Below are 21,776 nucleotides of genomic sequence, written 5' to 3'. Positions count from 1 at the left end.
CATGCTATCTTTTGACTCTCATCTGTTATCTATACAATCAGTAGTTTTATTTTGCTTTTCTCCTTTTCTATTCTTCTATTCCATTTTTAAATTTGCACTTTACTACTTTGTCAGAACATCTTAGGTTTACATATTATTTTTCCAACTATATCACCAATCTTATTTTTGCCTTATCTCTACAACTTCACAACAAAATTTCCCCAGTCATCTCCTAGTTGAGTAAAACTACCCCATCAGACTTCTCAGAGAGAGCTCACTTTAACAGTATCCATGAGTGCATATTTAAAACTTTCTGTAATCTTAATACTGAAGGGGAGTTTGGCTTGCTTTTGATTTCCTTAAGCTTTCTGAAATGCTTTTGCACAGATGCCAATTTCCTGTGTGATGTTTTTGAGAAGTCTGGTTTCAGCACATTCTTGCCTTTATAAGCTATGTGCTCTTCTTGCCTGGAGGCCCTGAGGACTTTTCTTTGTCTTGAAAGTCTAATACAGTTTTACTAGGGTTTGTCTCAAAGTTCATTATTCTAGATGTTTTCCCAAATAGTTAGTAGGTCCTTTCAAAATGGAAGTTTAGGTTTTCTCTAACTTCTGTTCCTTGGTCTTTAAGAACGTAGGAGCTCCAATTATACATATGTTAGATCTTCTTTGTTGTCCATTCCAAATGCTTTCACTAAGACCCTTATAGACTTTTTTTCAAATCTCCAATTCGTTGTTTTCCTGCCTTCTTCAGTAAATCTTATTACATTTTAGTAAGAATCTTGTCTCCCTTTGGCACACTGCAACTTATTCTTTATTTATGAAGTGGTTTTGTCTTAAAATTTATTTCCTGAATTCTATCACTTTCATTGATTTTTCTTCCAATTTTTGTCCATATATCTGTACTTGGTTTCTGAATCTCTGATTTTTCCTCCAAATGCTTGAGGATATTTACTATGAAATGTTGTCTTACATTGACGTTCAAGCCTCAAAGAAAATATTTGCAAATCACGTAGATGATAAAGGATTGTATCCTGAATAAAGAACTTTAAAACTCATTAAAAAAGAAAAAAACAACAAACAATCCAATTAAAAATTAGGCAGAAGATGTGAAAAGAAGATGGACCATAGAATCATCATGCTTAATGAAATAGGCCGACACAAAAGGACAAAGATTTTGATTCTATTTATACAAAGGACTTAAAATAGGCAAATTCATAGATACAAAAAGTAGAATATAGGTTACCAGGGGCTGGGAGAAAGAATAAAAAAGGAGTTATTGTTTAATGAGTACAGAATTTTTGCTGGGATGCTAATAGAGTTTTGGGTATGGATAGTGGTAATAATTATACAACATTGTGAGTTTATTTAATGCCATGGAATTATACATTTACAAATGGTTAAAGTAATAAGTACTATGTTATATATATTTTACCACAATAGATTTTTAAAAATTATTATTATATTGCTGGCTGTAAAATGGTATAATCGCTTTGGATAACATCTTGGCAATTTCTCATAAAATTAAACATACCTACCATATGAGCCAACCATTGTAAGTATTTACCCAAGCAAAATGAAACACATATCCATACAGATGTGTGTTTTATCTGTGATAGTCAAAAACTGGAAACAAATGTCCATTGACAAACAAATGAATAAATTATGGTATATCAATACAGTAGACTACTATTCAGCAACAAAATGGTATGACATACTGATTCATACAACACAGATGAATCTCAAAAGTGCTGAAGAAAGCAGACAGTAAAAGAAGGTAGGGGCGCCTGGGTGGCTCAGTCAATTAAGTGGCTGCCTTTGGCTCAGATTCATGATCCCAGGGTCCTGGGGTTGAGCCCCACAATAGGCTTCCTGCTCAGCAGGGAGCCTGCTTCTCTCCCTCTCCCTCTGCCCTTCTCCCTGCTCATGCTCACTTGTGCGAACTCTCAAATAAATAAAATATTTAAAAAAGAAAGAGTGTATACTGTGTAATTCCATGCATATAAAATCTAGATTATGCAAACCAATGTATGGTGACAGAATGCAGAGCAGTAGCTGCCTGGGGATGATGGGAAGAGCTGGAGGGAGAAATTGCAAAGATGCAGGAGTAAACTTTTAGAGGTGATGTGTATGTAGTCTTCATTGTGGTGATATTTTCACAGGACTATGTCAAAACTAATCACGTTGTACATTTTAAACATGTACAGTTTATTCTGTCATTGTTTCTTAATAAAACTGTTCAAAAAATAAATGTGAAGAGGCAATTTAAAATTGTCTTCTACCAAGTTTTAAACATGGCTAAGATACTCTATTATCAATTCCCTTTTCCAATCCTAACTTCAAAGTTTTAGAAGCATTACTCTGAGCTCTTCAATAGTATATTAATAGCCAACTAAAGCAGCTTTGTCCTACTGTCTCTACTTCTGGCACCATATAATGTGTATCTCCCAATGCAGAATCCCCATCCAGGAGAGGAATTCCAGTTGGTTATCACAGACACACCAGCTCTTGCAGTGAAAACCAAATGAAGAGATCAAAAGTAAAGAGCTGCAAGAAAGCTCCATGTTAAAGTGGAGATAACATTTAAGAGTGTTTAGATCTTCTTTAGATCTTTGAGAGACATTTTTGCAGTATTCTTCAACATTTTTTACCAAAGTAAACACCAGTGACAGAAAGTGAACTCATCTGAGATCCCAGCAGCTCCACTAGAATTGTGAAATTACACTGAAATTGTTCTCTGCCTTACCAAATTCATACACACTTTATGCCCTACTTCTTATTACTTACCAAACACAAAGGTGATATTTTAAGTAACTTGTCATCAAGGAAAACTGATACTGCAAGAAGATGTACCCTGTTACCTATGGCTCTGAGTACTCAAAATGCCACACTTCGTTGGGATGGGTGGTAGTACCCTAGACTCTGAATGTATGGGTTTTCTATTTACTAAGTGTCACAATTCTTTTTAATTTAATTTATTTATTTGAGAGAGACAGATAGACAGCATGAACAGGAGGGCCAAAAGGAGAGGGAGAGAGAGAATCTTAAGCAGACTCCCCAATGAGCTTGGAGCCTGACATGGGGCTCAATCAATCCCAGGACTCTGAGATCATGAACTGAGCCAAAACCAAGGGTTGGCTGCTTAATTGACTGTGCCACCCAGGTGCCTCTCAGTGTCACAATTCTTAAGTTATTTATTTCTTGGAAAACTACAGCAAAGAAGTGACCAGTAACAGTAAGAAGGGAGACAAATAATATGCAGAATAGACTCTAGAACTAAGAGCATTTACATATAAGCAAGGAGACACTTATCTAATTGATCACTATATTCCACAAAATTTCATTAATATACTACTATCACCACAAATATTTGTTCTAAACCTGGACCCCTGCTGAGCATGTTCTATTACTTAAGAAGAGGGCTTACAGGGTAACTTAACTAAGGTCACACAAGAAGTATCAACAATTATGAAGGCATGGAGCACTCTTCAACCATGATGTTCTACTGCCTCAATGACTCTAAGTCTCCAAGAATGCTCAATTATGTCCTATACTGTTTAAGGGATGGGTAGGTAAATTCCAGAAGTGTTTCTTGACAAATTAAAGTTAAGATCAGCTAATTTAAAGGAAAAGTTGTAGTCTAATTTAACAAGTTCGGTTATGAGGTACTTCTAACTCTCTGATGATACATAATAAATAATTATCAAATCTGATTTTTGTGAAGACCTAGAAGCAGGATGTCTCTATGTCCCGGCTTGCCTGGCACAGTTCCAGTTTGTATGTGCTGTCCAGGGGAATTATTAAGAGGTGACCCACTTCCCTCTCAAAAGTGTTCTAGTTTGGACAACGAATTATATGGGCATCTAAACTATCAACAATAATTGATATTGTCAAACTCCTATTTGAATTCAAGAAAGGAAAGGGCTGGGTCTGGGATGTGGAAGAGCTGCTAATCCTAGAGAGAAGAGTTAATGTGGAAGAGACACATGGAGGCTAGTGGTGCAGGGTTGTGCCTACGCGCACACGCTGCTCTGAAATGACGGGCTCCAGGCCCCACTCACTTGTGCAGGCCCTAAAGGACAATGCTACTGCCCCCTCTCAGATGTCTCTTCACCCTGCCACCCCCCAGACCCTGGTCCCTTCATTCAGGGAAGATTAAGAGATCTGTTTTCTATTGGGGGAAAGGAAAGAATAAACATCCAGATGAATACCCATGTTAAAATGCAACTTCTATGACAATTCTTATTTCTTAGGCAAGAGGTTGTTGATGAACTAGCTGAAAGAAACAGGACTGGCAAACTCTGGGCCTGACTCCAGTCAGGAATAGGAAGGGGAAGAGGATGAGAAATGTCTTTAATATTTCTTTCTGTGTTTCAGGCTATTTCTTTTTTATGGAAGCACAGACTCTTCTGGGGAACCAACGTTTTCTTTGGTGTACCAAAAAGGTTACTCCTACTTGGCAATTTCAAACAGTGACTCAAATTTGTGGCTTCTCTTCCAGGGCTGCTCCTGGTTAATTTGAATTGTAAGAATCTCTTTGGAAAGAGAAGCCCAATGGTAAAACACCTTTCTTTATACACACAATTTCTTTTTGATTTCAAGCACTTAAAAATCAGACTGTGTTGTGTCATTACTATATTCTAAGAGTCCTAACCCTGGTAAGACTCTGACTGGCTTCACACCACCTCCTCAGGTGTATTTGGGGTGGATGGGGGCAGGGAGAAGACTCAGGCAATTTCACAATGCCTCCTTCCACCCACTTGAAAATCCCTAATTGCTGTTAAGTCTTTAAGAGGAGGAAGCTCTCTTCCTTTCTTTTCCTGACTAATCAAGGGGGAGGAAGGTCAGATGGCTGCCTTTTCTCAGAGAATACATCTTAGAGATGTATGCTGCTTTTCAAAGTTTTTAGAGGTCTCTTTTAGTTAAAAAAATAAATAAAAACCCCTTCTCAGTTGACAGGGAAACCAAACTAAGAAAGTTTCAGGAAGCAAATTTCAGGAGACATTCACGATTCTGCTACTGGACTCTGCTTTTCTGTGTTGCCAAGACACAAGGAAAAGGCATGAAAAAGAAACAGCTAAAATTGGAAAGAGGAGCTGAGCTCTGGAAAGCATTCATGCACACCCTGTAGGGTTGTGAGCTTTTTCAAGATTTTGAAATACTGCTTGAAATTCTATCACCAAGTCAGTGGTAGCCTAGTAATGAGACTAAGGCTGACAAATCCCTACCTAACTTGTGACGCATCAAATGCTGGTGAACAAGTTTTGTTTTGTTTTTTCACAAATTTTATTTATTTATTTTTTCACAAATTTTATTTTTTATTTATTTTTTTTCAATTTATTTATTTATGATAGTCACGGGGGGAGGGGGGAGCAGAGACACAGGCAGAGGGAGAAGCAGGCTCCATGCACCGGGAGCCCAACGTGGGATTCGATCCCAGGTCTCCAGGATCGCGCCCTGGGCCAAAGGCAGGCGCCAAACCGCTGCGCCACCCAGGGATCCCTGTTTTGTTTTTTAAACACACGAGAGTTCTGATGACAAAGTGGTCAGGCCCTTGCCTACATTTGTCCACGTACACATGGTGTCTAACAAGCTAGATGCTATCCTCTGGTACATAAATGCTTTTGAGTTCTGAAGGCTTGGAAAAGGCATTTAGGTAACAGGACATACAAGTTCAGCCTTGGCTACGATAATAACTACTTTTCTGACTTTGAACAAATCACTTAACTTTTCAGTCTCAATTTCCTGACTCAAAAAAAAAAAAGGACCCGAATTCCAAGGGACCTTCCTGCCCTGAATTCTGCAAGTCTTCCGACTAAGGACAGTGCTGTTTTATGTACATCTGGACCTTCACATGTATAAAATTCAGCACCAGACCCCATCTCTGTTGGGTCTCAGGACACCTCAGGTCACCTCAAGGTGGCCCAGGGCTAATCAAAGAATGGCCCAAGAGCCACTCCAGTGGCTGCAGTTCCCATGTGAAAACAAGGGACGGCAAAGCTGCCAGAGCAGCTGTGCCCAGTATAATATCTGTACTAGACAGATGTCCCTAGATACAGTGTGTGTTCCGTGACTTTCTAAACAGAAACATTTCAAGCAGACAGTGATGGAGAGGGGAAGACCACTGGAAAGTTAACAGTATATGCATTTATGAAATAAAATTCCTCACCTGAGGATGTATCAGGAAGAAAAGATTCTCAGAACCTTTAATCAAGGTTAATAAAGTTTGAAGAGAAAAAAAAATATAGCCCCAAATCCCCGAGTGCTGGCATTTTATCTTTTTGTTTGCTTAGTGGTGGTGAGGCACCAGTAAGGAGGGTTTTGAAATATTAGTGTTCACTGAGCACTACATGTATGCCCTCTGAATACCAACAAAGGGCAAGGGCCTGCACATGACACCGTGGATGCAGAAGCCACCGTCCCAGCCTCCGTGGAGGTCCTAACAGCTCACCAAGTCTTCACAACTGACAAGGAAGCAGGCTTGGCCAAGTTCAGTCATATGTCCAAGGTCACCACAGCTGCAGCACTGAGGGCCAGGCTTTGAATCAAGGCCTGCACATCACCACCATGCTGCACACTGCTCAGCCCTGAAAAACTGGAAGGAGATTCAGGAAGTTTTTGCTAAAAATGCTCTTTCCATTCTTCTGTTTAGTTTTTTTGGGGGGAACATCTTTTTAAAGTTACGACCGTTTTTGCCTAAAGGGAGTAATTTCTTAGTATCTATTTTCTAGGAATATATCAATTACTCTTAAGTACAAACACATTAATAGAAAACAAATATGTGAACACAGTTTGAATATAAGCAAAGACATAAACTGCACTCAATAACAATACCTTCAGGCTTAAAAGAAAAAACCAAATGTTAAATTTACTTCAAAGTAGCCTGTATCCAACTCAACTTTGAGAATTCAATTTCCTAGATAGTTCCAGGCCAGTGATTCTTTCTGTATACTACAGTGCTTTCCTTGAAAGACATCTTATCTGTGAGATTATATGCCCACAGTACATCTTCTGTGACTCTATGACCTGGCCCAGACTCTCATTCCAATCGCCCTCTCTTCACTCAGCCATCCTGTGCTTCTTGCAATTTCCATCTGCTAGTTTCATGCTTCCATACCTTTGCTCACTTGATCATGTTTCCAAGTCTTAATTCTAAATGTCATTTCCTTTATGGTGCCCTTCTTTGTTTTTCTACACCCAGTTAAAATGAATTCTTCTGTTCTTTGTGCCCCACTATTGCCTAAAGAGACCGCCATCATAGCATCTGTAACATTTTATTGCTAATTTGACTCTACCTCACCCAGACCCTAAGCCCCTAGAGGGTAGAACTGAGTTTTGGTTTTTTTCCCTTCTGTATCATTCAGTGCACAGCACAGAGTAGATTCTTAATATTTTTTTTCAATTAGTGTATATGTTTGTGAATTATATTACCATTCCCAAACTACTTTGGGAAACTACTATACTTACTGTTATAAGCTGATTAATATAGACCAATCTTTCTCAAAGTTCTCATACTACCTGCATCTGAATTAGCAAGATAATTGTTTAAAAAGGCAGATTCTTTTGCCTCATCCCAAGTATGCTGAGTCAGACTGTCTGGGAGTCTGGGTGCAGGACAGTGAGGGGTTACTGTAGGCACCGGCAATGCAGGACTGGGTTTCTTACCCTATGTCTCTAAGCAGCTGTGAAACATGGAACATTCTTGGTCAGGTGGCATGGTAACATGGAAGAAGTGCTGCTTTGGGATCAAGACCATCAAGAGTGCCAGCTATATGAGCTAGGCAGTTTAAGTTCTTACCTGTTTTTGTCGGGATAACGGGATAACGAAACAAGCTTGCAATGACTCTGTGAAGCTCCATGGCTGCGGCACAGGGCAGGCTCTAGACTAGACGCCGGCTCCCTCCCTGTCTCTTCTCCTCCTACTCTTCCCCCAGATTCCTTTCCTTTGCCGAATGTTTATTTGCTTAACTACCACAGAAGGAAGGTGCTATGTTATTAGAGCTTCAGAGTCTGTTAGAGGAAGAAGAACTTCAGAGTGTAAGCTAAAAATACCAGGGGGAAAAATCCTTCATAAGGTGTATACACAGCAGAACAACAATTAGAGGCCGATTTTAGCTTTAGATTCCAAAACTGGAATTCCTGCTCAATTTCTTGCTAGCCAATTATCAGAACCTCACTTTCTTAGAAGTAAAATGGGAATAACAGTACTTCTCTCAGATTTTTTAATTTAACCCTTACATAGTGCTTACACAGGACAAGTGCTGTACAAATAACTCCTTTCGTTCTCTTAACTCTGACCCAGGCACTGTCATTACCTCCACTTTATAAAAATGGACACTGGGGTACAGAAATTAACTTGCCTATGACAATATAACCAGTAACCAGTGGAGACAAGATTCAAACGTGGCTCCAGAATCTAGGCTCCTAACCACTGAGTGAAGGTGTCCTCCTATGTCACACAGGTCAGTTCACGGGTCACAAAGGCACTCAGTGAGGGGCAGTTACTGTTCCACAAGCAGTGGCTGGCTAGCAGGCCTTGTGTGCTTAATCATCTATTAGACACTGCTGATATGTAAATGACCATCCCCAGGGGTCAAACCAGGCAGTGTGGCTTAATTTGTAATTGCAGCTGAATGTAATTAGTTCTCATTCAGAGTTCAAATTTGATTCTATTAAATATATTCCATGAAACAGATACTTGTTATCTAATGATGAAGATTACTGACCAATGGGAAATAAACACACAGAAAGCCTCCAGAGACACCTGAAGCACACGGGCCCCACTCTGACTTCCAGCCACCGGTATATATTTCAGATCACAGGCTCTGCTACTAAAAATGTAGTGCCTTTCTCCTTCACTAAAGAGAGAAAACTGATGGGGGCGGGGGGTGGGTGGGGGAGGGAGGAGCTACTTCTCTGGGAAAGCAGCACAGTGTGGTGGTGAGCACCATAGATTCTGGAGTGACTTCAATCTGAGCCCCAGCTGGCCCGTTACAGTAGTGTGACAACTAGTTTAAGTGCATCTCTGAGGCCCGTTGGTACCTCTACCTCTTACAGTTGTGGTCAGTGTTAAATGAGAATACATGGGATGTGACAAGCACAGTGCCTGGCACACAGCAAGCATAAAAAGTAACTGTTTTAATTTTCATGTTACTCTTATTATTATTGTAACTATTGTCATTAGTTTTCCAATGATTTGTTTAGTGAAAGTTTACTTACATTATGAATTTCATTTTTTAGTCTGCAGATGTACACAGAAGTTGTGTTCCTTATTTTAGTCATGTTACATTTCAAGAATGCATATAGAGTCTTTTCACAGGCATTATTTAATTCAATCCTTGCCATAACCCTGGAGAGTAACTCTATCTCATAGGTTAGCAGGCACAAATTCAAAAAGGACAAGTAGCTGGCCCAAGGTTGAGGATACCAAGTGCCCAAATTTTAGTCCAGGCCTTCAGATCCGAGACTCCTCCCAACTTATTTTAACCTTACAACTAAAGAGAAATAAGCAAGTGCTTTAAATAGCCTTATTTGTTCTGAATATCCTAAAGAACTCCACTCCACATTTACCAGTCAGCAGCTGGCATTGTACCGTGAATAAGAGCTCTCTCCTTTCCCTCCATTAATTTATCATAGGATTCCTGTTTCTAGCCCTAAACAGTTGATAATTATTTTCTGTCCATAATTATTTTGTTGATCAAATTGTCTCTGATTAAGCTATGGGCAGCCCCCTGCAGGCTGATCCCTATGTCCTTCTGACATGCTCCCATCAATTTTCTTTTCTCTACATAGCTCATTTTAAAACTAGCTCTTCCTTTTCCTATTTAAAAGTTGTAGGTTATATTGTTTCAAAAGCATTTACCCCAAACTGTTTCCTACCTTGGCCATTATACTTAAATATCTGCCTGGCACACCACTATACCCTAGATAAACAGTTTAGACACTCAAGAAAGGATACAGCCACAGAAAAAATACTGCTACATCTGCTAAAGAGCTAGCTAGACATAACTGTAAGGGAAATGATAGGGAAACATGAAGGAAAAAATATCCAAGGCAAATCCACTCTGTTGTCTTACATATGTTTTCCTTTACTTTACAAAAAGCTGCCCAAAACCACTTATAGAAACCAGTTAGACATAACTGAAGATCCCAGACAGGCAAGCAGGTAGGTGGTCAAGGGAAGGTGATATGCGACTCCTCATGTGAGAGGGTTAAGACCTAAGAACAGCAGCCTGTCTTGGGGAGCAGTGTTAGAACTGAGGCAGTGGTGTAGAATGAAAACCTCATCTTCCATCATAAGGTCGGCTAAGATTCCAGAGCATAAAACTGATGATACAAAGAACTGGAGGAAAATCTGCCAAACAGTCCTTTGTTGCCCTCAATCTTTTTATTTAAACATGGCCCTTGTTTCTAGACTCTAGACCTGTTTTCAGGAAAACTGCAGTTACTTCCGTTATATAACCCCTGTCACTCACAGCAGTTTTATGAAGAGTGGACCCACAACAGAGTATTACAGGCTTTGGTGCTAAGGTCATAGGAATGGAGAAATCCTGTGGAGGGCACTGACAATTAGGAAAGTAAAAGAGTGAGCGGCAAGTGAAGTGTTTATCTGCCCACCTCCCACACATGGGGAAGCACTGCTGTTGACACAGAGGGAGCCCAGGCCAGACTAAACTCAGGGGAAACAAAAGTATGCAGCCTTTCAAACCGGTCCTAACACCAATATCTAAAAACTACACTAATTCCCAGCCAAGCTGGCAAATTAACAAAACTGGTTGTTTTTTTGCTTTTTTTTTAGCTTTCCTATTCTTCAGGTCCTCTGAGATGTTTAACATAGGGCTCGTGGCCCCTTACGGCTGCCCAAAGTCCCCCAGCTCTCTTTAAAATAAACATCCTCTCTTTCCTTCCCTATCTCTTCCCCAAAGAAATATTTTTCCATATATCAGGACCAAGGTCTGATGATTTGGCTAATTCAAGACTATCAGGCAGGGTGCTGAGTTTTTCAGAACACTTGCATTTTGAAGTAGAAAAAGACAAAGGAACGGGACACACATTTTGTGGAAAAGAAATCTCCAGTCTTCTTTGAGCCTTTTGTTACCTAGTACCAAGGAGGCTGGAAGTTAACATTGAGATACTCAACCTAAGAGCATTCTATCCAACCTTCCCTTCTGTTTCTCCCACTTTTGCAAGTATCCATCAAGAGCACAGGACACTCCCATATGGGGCAAATAAGCTATCACTCCCCTACTCCAACCACATAAAACATCCCAAACCTACAAAAAAAAAAAAATCACTATTTGTGGATGTTCCACATGTAGGGACAGTAAGTCAAAAAGCCAACTCACAAGCCTCATTATTTTACCCAGTTAGTCTTGGAAGATAAGCTTTCCCTTTTAATTTAAATTATTTTCACACAATTGCAATCATTATATACATTACTTCTTTCATTTATTATGATGAACTTTTTATGATTTTTGAAATTGTTTTTATAAGCCATATTTTTTTTAAGCCATAGTTTTTTGTGTTTTGTTTTTAACAACTGCTAGCTGGTGAGTGTTCCTTCGGCCCTAATACACTACCAGTGGTGGATGGAAGAATGTTGAATTTTGAATGAATCAGAAAGATGTGAAAATACCTTCTCCTACCCACCTAATGTTGCAGAGGTAGAAAAAGAATGAAATATAAGATAATAGGAAAGCAAAAAGATGACAAAGATACCTTGTATAATCTGTATATTCTTAATATTTCAAATTGGAGTATATCTGCCAACAGAAAAATTCCATACAGAAATAAATCACATAATTGTCCAGATATCTGGACCTCAATATATGTACTTATGCAATCTTTGTAAAAGTAACATATAGTAACTTTTGTAACTTTTCATATGTTCATCAATTAATACATCAACACAAAACCAATGCCCCAAATAAAGCACTAAAAACAGTTGCTCAGGAAAAAAAATAATCAGAATAAACTTCAGATTTTGCCTTTAAGAATGTGCAATCTGCTAAAAGACTTGAGTATAAAAATCCTACTGATGATTATATTCCTTCATCTGTTTCTAGTAATATGGTAGATGATAATGATGAAATTGTCAAACACAAGCCAAAGGCCAATGATAATGGCATGGAGAAAATCCACTACCTAAACTCCATGTCCATTTGGTTGTGTGTAGAGCTTTTATAGAAGCAGGATCAGTGATCAAACAGAATGGAGCTCTGAGAGGATTGAAGAGCAACTACAAAGGCAGGGACATTCTTGCCCCTGGGTATCCCAACTGCAGTCAGCCTCTGCAGAGGGTCTCAAGGTCTCTTCCAACTACCCACCCTTCACAGGTACAAATTCCTTGAAACACTTAACAGCTTTCAAAACATTCTTCCTTCATCTAAATATTGTACACATTTCTCTTCCATACTGGAAGTATTAGAGAACCACCCAGACTCTGATAGGAACATACTGTAACTACATACAGGTATGTATCTATCATAGTAATAACCCTTATGGAATGCATTATGTGCTAATTTTCCTCATAGTTTTGACCTTCCATTTTAATTTGTTTTCCCTGTTCTACTTTATTAGTAATACTTTCTACTTTCCCATAGATCTCCTTATAAATGGATTTAAAGTCCGTGTACAATGAAATATACATAAACCTACAAATCTGCACCACCACACAGACTGGAACACAATTCCAGATGTGTTAGAGTTGAGTGAGTTTTTTTTTTCTTTTTTTTTTAAAGATTTTATTTATTTATTCATTCATGAGAGAGACACAGAGAGAGAGAGAGAGAGAGAGAGAGAGGCAAAGACACAGGCAGAGGGAGAAGCAGGCTCCGGGCAGGTAGCCTGACGCGGGACTTGATCCCGGGTCCCCAGGATCAGGCCCTGGACTGAAGGTGGCACTAAACCGCTGAGTCACCCGGGCTGCCCAAGTGAGCTTTTCTGTAGCCACTCTCAAGGCTTTGAGAGTTAGCTGCAACCCCTGTCCGGATTTCTACTATTTGACTTAGCAACCTTGTGCTATAATTGTATATTAACCCTTCTTGGGTGGACATAGTTCCTGAGGAGTTGTATATGTGCCATAAATGTTTAAATAGAAATTTAGATATAATTATAAGGTGTGATGGTTAATTTTATGTGTCAACTTTCCTGGGTTCCAGAATGCCCAGATAGCTGGTAAAACATTTTTTCTTCTGGCTGTGTCTGTTGAGGGTGTCCCCAGAGGAGATTAGCATTTCAATCAGTAGATGGAGTAAAGATGATTGCTCTCACTAATGCAAAGTGGGCATCATCCAATCTGTTCAGTGCCTGAAAAACACAGAGGCAGGGGAGGGGCAAACGTGCACCCACCCCCACCCCTGTTGATCTGGTACAACCATCTTTGCCCTCAGAGGTGGGTGCTCTCAGTTCTCAGGCCTTTGGCCTAGGACTGGGACTTATACCACGAGCTTCCTGGTTCTCCAGACTGTAGACAACAGATCACAGGGATTTCTGGCCTCTATATTTGTGTGAGTCAATTCTTATAATAAATCTCTTCATATATATATGTCTCTATATATCCTATTGGTTGTTTCTCTAGAGAACCCTAATACACAAGTCATAATGCTTTAACTTTTATAGTTAATATTGTTGGCTAATTAATCCCAAATCTTCAGAACACTCACAATGATTATATCTTGATATCTGGCTTACAATTTCCATTATCAGAATCTTATTAATCATCACTCAGATAAACTTAAGAAAAAGCCAATACTTCCCCTCCACTCCCATCCTCCAAATGAATATACTAACACAAACCTAAGAAAAATAAAAACCAACAACTTTACTTGGATGTAAATTTCTGTTATCACTGCTCAAGTGAAAACAGATTCGCAATATGAAGACTTTTTTTTAAAACACTTTCATTTTGGTTTTTAAAAATATTAATCTTAAGTGTGCCTGGCTGGCTCAGTCAGTTTAGCATCTGCCTTTGGCTCAAGTCATGATCCCAGGATCCTTGGGATCAAGCCCCTCCCTGCTCAGTGGGGAGCCTGCTTTTCCCTTTCCTGTTCTTTTTGTTTGTGCTGTCAGAAAATAAATAAAATATTTTAAAATGAAATAACAAAATATTAATTTTATTAAATCTCAATCCCTAAGTATATATCTTTTTAATAACCTGTGTGGGAAATAACAAGTGCGCACAGAGCATCTCTGCTGTATTTACCAAAGTATGATGGTTTTGAGGAAAACCACTAGCGTGATTGAGTCATGAGCTGAACTAAGGGCTTTTGCACAGATCACGGTTTTTAAAATTGAGGTAACTATAGATTCATTCACATGTAGTTGTAAGAAATAATACAGAGAAATCCTGTCAGTCCTTTACCCAATTTTCTCCAATGGTGACATCCTACAAAACTAGAGAACATCACAATCAGAATATCAGCATTGATACAGTCAAGACACAGAAAATTTCCATCAACCCAAGGATCCACTCATGTTTTTGTGCTTTTATAGTGACACCCACTCCCCTTCTGTCCATCTCCTTCTCAGCTCTTTGCAAGCACTAAATTCGTTCTCCATTTCTAGAATTTTAAGACTTTCTAAGGTAAAATTTTCCAAGGCAGGAATTACATGGTGACTAAGGTAGCCAAAGAGTCAAAACTCGCATTCAGCCAACAGGTGAAGAGTATTTTAGATGTATCTGAATTTTAACAGCTGGGAGCCATTACGCTGAAAATAAAAGCACCCAAAGCGAGCTCCAGAGTGTTAGTTTAAAGATTAAAATTAAAATCTCAGAATTTCAAGCTCCAGTTTAGTATGGTCTTTCAAGTTGATTAAAATAGAGAAGACAGTTTCCAAAAGCCATGTGAAAAACATAAAAAATAAATAAGGCAAAATGACAGGAAGTCTCCATAAAGGCATGTTAGTATCAACAGCTAGCAACTGAATGGTCTTCTTAACACCACAGTTAGATGACTGACTTTACCACTATCAGCATTTACTTTGGTAAAGAAAAAGAAAACCTATATTTAACTCAACCACTAATAAGCAGCCTTGATTCTAAAGGCTACCAAAAGTCCAAGTAAACAGTCACCTGTTACATCATCAACAGGGTCACAGTGAGAAGCTTGCACGAACTTTCTTTCCTGTAACTGTCACATTCGTAGAAAAGAAATCCTTAACGTTTACTTTCCCAAAGATACATTTTCAGTAATGGTCAAGGTAGTACCTTTCACCAAAAGGAAGGTTGTTCCCCTTTCACCCTCTTTACCACATAGTTACCATCATATTCACTATGATGAATACAAGTTGCTGCAACGTAACTTCCAGTCCCTCCCACTACAATTTTTAGAACTTTTTATTTTTAACAAAATAAATGACATAGGTTAAAGGAAAAACCCACAATTCCTTAAATCCATAAAAGTACTTTTGGTTGAACAGTATCACGTAGCCAAAAGAACAATTATAAAATCTGCATTGGGCCAAATAACAAAGCATTCCTTTCTCTCTGACTCTTCCACCCCCTTAAAGACACCATATGTTATTTTATCAGAGTGCCGACCTTAATGAATATCAGAAAGAAGGAAAATTCTGGAAAGAGCAGGTCAATTTTTATACCTGTAATAAAACATGCAAAGTTTAAAAATGCTGAATGCCTTTCAAAGACAAAACCTTTTAGCATCTCTTTTCAATAAGAGACAACTTCATATAACCAATTGGACTTTATGACTTGCCTGGATACCTTAAACCAGCAGTTCTCAAACTGTAGCCTGTGTCAGAATCACCCAAAGAGCTTGTCAAAACACTGATTGCTGGCTCAATCCCCAGAGTTCAATCCAATAGGTCTGTGGAAAGGTCTAAAATTTTGCACTCCTCAAAAGATGATCCCAGGTGATGCTGATGCTGCTGGTCTGAGGAGCATACACTTTGAAAACCACTACTCTAAACCTACAGACACCCAATTTTTGTTGAATTTTTCTCTAGAGCTCTCAACAGGGATTTCTGCACAAAACACCAAGTTTGGGAGACCTAACTATCTTATGCTTAAACTGCTCAATTGCTCTTTGAGGTAATTTATGTAGTTCAAACTAATTCAGTGTTGAGCTGTTTATCTGCAGCTTAGAATTCCAGACCCCTTTTACCCTAGTTCACAGAAACGATAACCAGGTGTGCTCCAAAATGCCTACTGAACTCTGGGAGAGTAAGGGGATTAGGCTCCCTTGTACTTCTGGTAAGACTTCTTCCCAAAAGGTGCAGGGGCAGCTTCATAGTGATCTCTGGGAAAAGTCCATCTGTTCTTATCCCCACATCAGCCATTTTACAATATGAAGAAGAACTTTAAGTAAAATCCTGGTATGTTCAAATACAACAGACCTTGGCCTAAGCCTCAAAGTTTTCTAGAACTGTTCTATGCTTCCTGACAAGATTCTTGGCTAACAGGCGGGATGAAATGACATTTGTGCAGTCACAAATGTCTTATTTTAGCTGGTTTTCTACCACACCCCTATCAAACCTTTTACATATAAGTTATTAAGAATAACACAATCATCTCATTTTTTAACTAAAAACCTTTAACGTGTGTCAGAGATGTTACTAGTAATGTTAGGTGTTATTTCACCATTAGCAGTAAAATAAATGAATAAATGAAATAAACAAAGGAAGATGGTGTTTAAAAGGTACAGGCAAGCTGAAAATTCATCTCCAAAAAAATGTCCATACAGAGAAATTAAAACCAGTATTTTCATTTAACAGCAAAAATTGATTGAACCATGCTAGTTGCTAAAGTAAAAATGCTAATAATATATATGGTCCCTGCCCTCATGGAGCTTTACTTACTATTTTGCAAAAAAGACTAACAGAAAGATAACTGTAAATGTAGAGAACATTACGAAGAAATTCAGATACGGAAAGGATGTATAAAGAGGGGGTCCTCAGCAAAGCTGACCCCCACCAAGCTTAGAGCTAAAGGATAAATAAGAGTGAGCTAGGCAAAGTGAGAGGGAATGAATTAGAGATGGAGGACAAGAACACAGTGTTCCCACACAACTCAAACACATGAAACATGGAAAAGTGGGAAAAGCAGCTGGAAAGGTAGGCAGGACCAGAACCTGCAGAGCCCTGCGTACAAGCAATAGGAAGCATGAAAATAACATGATCATAACATGCATCTTAAAAAAAACTCTCTCTATAGTGCAGATATTGGCCTGATGGGTGTGACAGATTAGGGACACAAGACGCAATACTGCAAGGATGGAGTGGAGTGGCAGGAGGGTACACGGAGGAAATATAAGGAGTCTTAGTTGTCTGACACACAGGTCACTTAACTCATAGGGACCTCAGTTTCATCGCTAATGAAGTAGGATTAGAATCTTCCCTGTGTATCTCTCTTAAGGTTACTATGCTGATCAAAAAAAAAAAAAAAAAAAAATCACACACCTAAATAATCTTGTTTGTATATATTACTTATACAGTACTTTTTTTCTTCTCCAAAACTCTTAACTCCATCTCAACTTCTGGCTAAAAGACCATGTATCTCTGCATTGAGTTTTTGCTTTTTAATTTATATCACAGCACGTATAACAGGCAGAAAAGAATATGTGTATTAGAATAAAGAGAATTCAGCAAAGTTGCTGGAAAAAAGCAAATGCAGTCCTAGCCAAGATCAACTCTAACAAAATGTTACTTTTACAATAAAAACCAACCTACTATCTAGACATAAATCTATAAAAAGGCCTACAAGAACTTTATGAAGGACACTTAAAGAAAAAGACCTAAATAAATTTAGAAAAATCATAATTAAGTCAATCCTTCCCACATGAAACCAATGAAATTCCAAAAAAAATTTCCAGAGGATTTTTCATAAAATTTGATAATGTAATCCTAATGAATATAATATGGAAATCACACAAAAACATAATGTTGAATGAATAGAACTTGTGGAAGGCACTATGACTGATGCCCTGGGTTGCCAGCCCAAGCCCTGACTGTAAAGGCCAAGAGTAAAACTGAGCCATTCCCAACCTCCTAGGTCAGCATTCTGGGCTCTGTGTCCTCCCTGCAAAAGGAAAGATGGGTTTTGTGAGCACAGAGCTGTGTAGATCAGAATGAGTGAAGGCAGTCAGGTGGGTTTCACTGCTGCCTTTTCTTCCCTCTGAATGTGAGAACACCGAACCCTGCCACTCCTCCTGGCTCTCTGCCCTGGAAATGGGCTAATAAATCCTTTTCCCTCTTGAAAAAACAAAAACAAAAACAAAAACAAAAAACAAACAAAAAAACTTGTGGAAGGCTGTTCCAGTATCATTAATAATATATCTAAACATATAATATTACATGTTGTCATGGATTCATACAAGCAAGTATGTATGTATACGTATGTAACAACAGTATTAAAAACATGCATGGGAATGACAACTCTAACCAAAAAATTCAGAATAGTTACTGAAAGGGAAAAAACGAGCAGAGAGGCCTAGAGTTTCAGTTTTATTTGTAATCTTTTATTTCTTAAACTGAGTGCATGCAAAGATGTTTATTATATTATTCCCTAGTCTTTAAACTTTTTGTAGGTCTTAAATATTTCATTAAAAAATACCCAAAACAGAATGCCTTTTATTTGAGAACCACATTAGCACATGATCTAGCATAGTAGTTCCTAACATCAGTTCAACAGCTACTCAACACCATATGAAGTATTTGTTAGAAACATGGGCTATCAGACTATGCCCGAATTAGAATTTCTGGGAGGGGAGCCATGTGATTCTAATGCACAGCCTCATTTGGGAACCCCTGTTAACCATAAGCTATTAATAACTAATCCATCAACAAAATGGGTTCCAACATGACAAGAGATATATTTAAGTGCTTAAGATTGCCTAATTACTTTCCAATTGATCCAACTGTCTAGAATGTGGATTCTAATCTGAGGAAGCAGAACCATAAACATTTTAAGGTACATCCTTTACTATGCCCCCCCCAACAAAAAGGTTATAGTTATAAAACACTATGAATATCCTATAAAGTAATAGTATCTGATGATTCCACAGCAAAACATAATTCCTTCATACCCTTTGCGACAAAATTCTACCAGAGATGATAAAAGATGCTCTCCTTAAAAATAAAGTGGTACACGACATCAGCAACTGCAAAAATGTATCTTCCTCAAGTAATGTTTCTTTCCTTTCTGAATTTCTTCCCTTGCAATAAAATCACAGCTAAGATTATCTAGAGAAATTCACAGAACCAATGAGAAACATAAAAAATAAACTTAGAAAATGACTGATTGATTGATAGAGGTGTTAGTGCTGCTATAACAATTTGCCCTGTTCCTGAGAAAATTAACTAGAGAGGACTAAGTTCTTAGAATGTACGAAGCCCTTAAGGGCTGACATATTTTCCCTTAATATTTAAAAATCACAACTGAAAACACGAAAAGGGATTATTTTCCTATTTTAAACAATATGAATCAGCTAAATGTATCAATATAAAAGGATTCACTTACCAGGGCTTTCTACGCGCTTATAGTGGTAGGGATTGATGCATACCTCCTTCTGCTTGGAACCAAAAGGAAACTCACAGCATTCCAGTGGTTTTAGTTCATGGTGGCTCTGAAGATCGGGCCAGCGCCACACACGGCAATAAATGACATGAGGCAGTCCCTTCCGGTGGGAAACTTGCAGCCTGCCATCCAGGGAGCGGGGAATGGTGACACAGTTACTTGGTTGCCCTGGGCAGCTCAAGGCTTTTTCCAGTTCCTCCATGGCACCCTTCTTTTTCTTCAGTTTTTTCACCAAAGCATCAACAGCTTTCTCTGCCCATTTTTCTTCTTCATCACCCTGTTTCCACCCAAGGAGTCTCTTCACAGCAGGACTTGTGAAGGAAAATAAACTTGTCACATTCATAATGACTGCACTAGTTATAGTCTCCTTGGGTAGGGCAAAATAAAGAAGTCTCCAAATGCAAAAGGACAAGGGAAGAGATTTCACTTTATTTACATAGGATTCTCTTTAGCTGCTCGGTTTTGAGGTTCCGAAAGGCAGAAATCACCATTCCTGGTGTTTTAAAAAATAATCCAAAGCCAGCACCTAGAAAGGAAAAAAGGAAAAAAAAATTTTTTTAAATAATCACTATCCCAAAACTACCATTCATTAAGCAACTGCTATTGTTGCTGTTTTAAGTAATTTTCTGTATTACGATATGCTACAGACTGAATTATGTCCCCCCTAAAATTCACGCTGAAGCATAATCCCCAATGTGACTGTATTTGCAGATGGAGCCTCAAAAGAAGTAGCTAAGGTTATCCGAGGTCACAAGATTGGGGCCATAATCTGGTAAGAGCAGTGGTGTGGTTAAGAGGAAGGGACCCCCTCCATGCACATGCAACGAGGAAAGGCTAGGTGAGAACACAGAGAGAAAGACAGCCGTCTACAAGCCTGGGACAGTGCTTCCCAGAAACCAAACGGGCTGGAACCTTGATCTTGGCCTTCTAGCCTCCAAAACTGTGAGAATAAATTCCTGTTGTTTTAAGCCACCCAGTCTGAGGTATTCTGTTGTGGTGGCCCAAGCACACTCACACACTCAGTATTTAGTTTTTCTTAAACAGTCTTTTCGGAGAGGTTATACAATTGTTGCCCTTCTACAGAAGAACTGAGACACTTTAAAAAAAGTAGTAAGTTACTGTTCTGAGATAGAAGCAGTAGACATCTTAGTGCACAGAAGCCCAAGTTCTTGACAGATATTGTAATGCTTTATATTTAGATTTATAGCCTCTAACAGGCTCTAAACATGTATTTCAAAAACACCTCAATCAACAAAAACTGAAAGCAACAGGAAGAAAAAATACAGTGGTCTTAACATCTGTTTTTGGTGTGTTCCTCAAGTATCTCTCTTATGCTAGAAGAAAAAGTAGTTATAGTTATACTATGTAAACATTACAATATTTTAGGATATTTATTCAGTCAACAAGCCTGTGCCTATGGGCTATAGGGCAAGTAAGGTAGGAAATTTATTTGGTTTTTACTGATATGAAAGGAATGAAGCACATGAACACATACTCTACCAAATTCCTTAGTCCAGCTGTCTCATTTAAACCTTCTAATTTCCTCCCCAGATGAAAACAGAAAAGGTAAGGAACCTTCAAGAGGATAACTTTACACCAAGTCCAGCTATGATACAGTAGAGCATGTAACACATCAACCTCCCAAAATCACTAATACAGCTAATAAAATATAAACAAACAAAAAAGTCCCACTTTAATTTTAAAGACATCAGAGAGCAGCCAAGGTCCTCAGGACTAGAGAGGCCAAGATGCTGTGAAGGGAAAAAGCAATGAAGTAAGCTGAACCTTTTTTCCTGCTCTTCTTCTCAAGGCACTTACCAATGCCTGTGCTATAAACAGCAAGAAAGCTGGGTAGCCAAGCTGAAGGAAACTCAAGAACAAAGCAGAGATTTCAGTGGCCTCACGTAGTGGAGGAGACAAAAAACAAAACAAAAAACTACAGTGGAGGGCATGCAGAGAAGGAGGTCCTGGTGAATATACTAGGCTTTCAGTTGAGACCCTCAAGAGATATATGCTCATGTAAGGGCAAAAATGAAATGGACCAGCTTTTATACTAAAACACAGTCTGAAATCTTTTTTTTTTTTTTTAATCATCTCAATACTAGACTTGATCAAGGTGATGGGAGAAGAGGAGAAAAAACTGTTGCAGAGGCACTATTTGTAGATACTGGCCAAGGATTTTCCAAAACTGTCAACAGATATCTAGACAGAGATACATGAAACTCTACAAATCCCAAGATGGATAAATACAAAGAAATCCATATTTCTGA

At 38.6% G+C, this 21,776-nt stretch overlaps 1 protein-coding gene across 3 annotated transcripts in view; it reads right to left on the bottom strand.

Moving 5' to 3' along the window:
- The window catches only part of SMAD1 (SMAD family member 1), a 77,951-nt gene that overhangs the window by 24,981 nt on the left and 31,194 nt on the right, over nt 1-21,776 (bottom strand). For all 3 annotated transcript variants that reach the window (XM_038558911.1, XM_038558910.1, XM_038558909.1), the window contains one exon: nt 19,450-20,032. In XM_038558911.1, coding sequence (XP_038414839.1) covers nt 19,450-19,849 — 400 coding nt within the window. In that variant the 5' untranslated portion in view covers nt 19,850-20,032. The remainder of the gene's footprint in view (nt 1-19,449; nt 20,033-21,776) is intronic.

Source organism: Canis lupus, chromosome 15 (assembly GCF_011100685.1).
Source record: "Canis lupus familiaris isolate Mischka breed German Shepherd chromosome 15, alternate assembly UU_Cfam_GSD_1.0, whole genome shotgun sequence".
NCBI lineage: Eukaryota > Metazoa > Chordata > Mammalia > Carnivora > Canidae > Canis > Canis lupus.
Note: the sequence above shows the minus strand (reverse complement) of the source record. Positions and strands in the feature narration are given on the sequence as shown.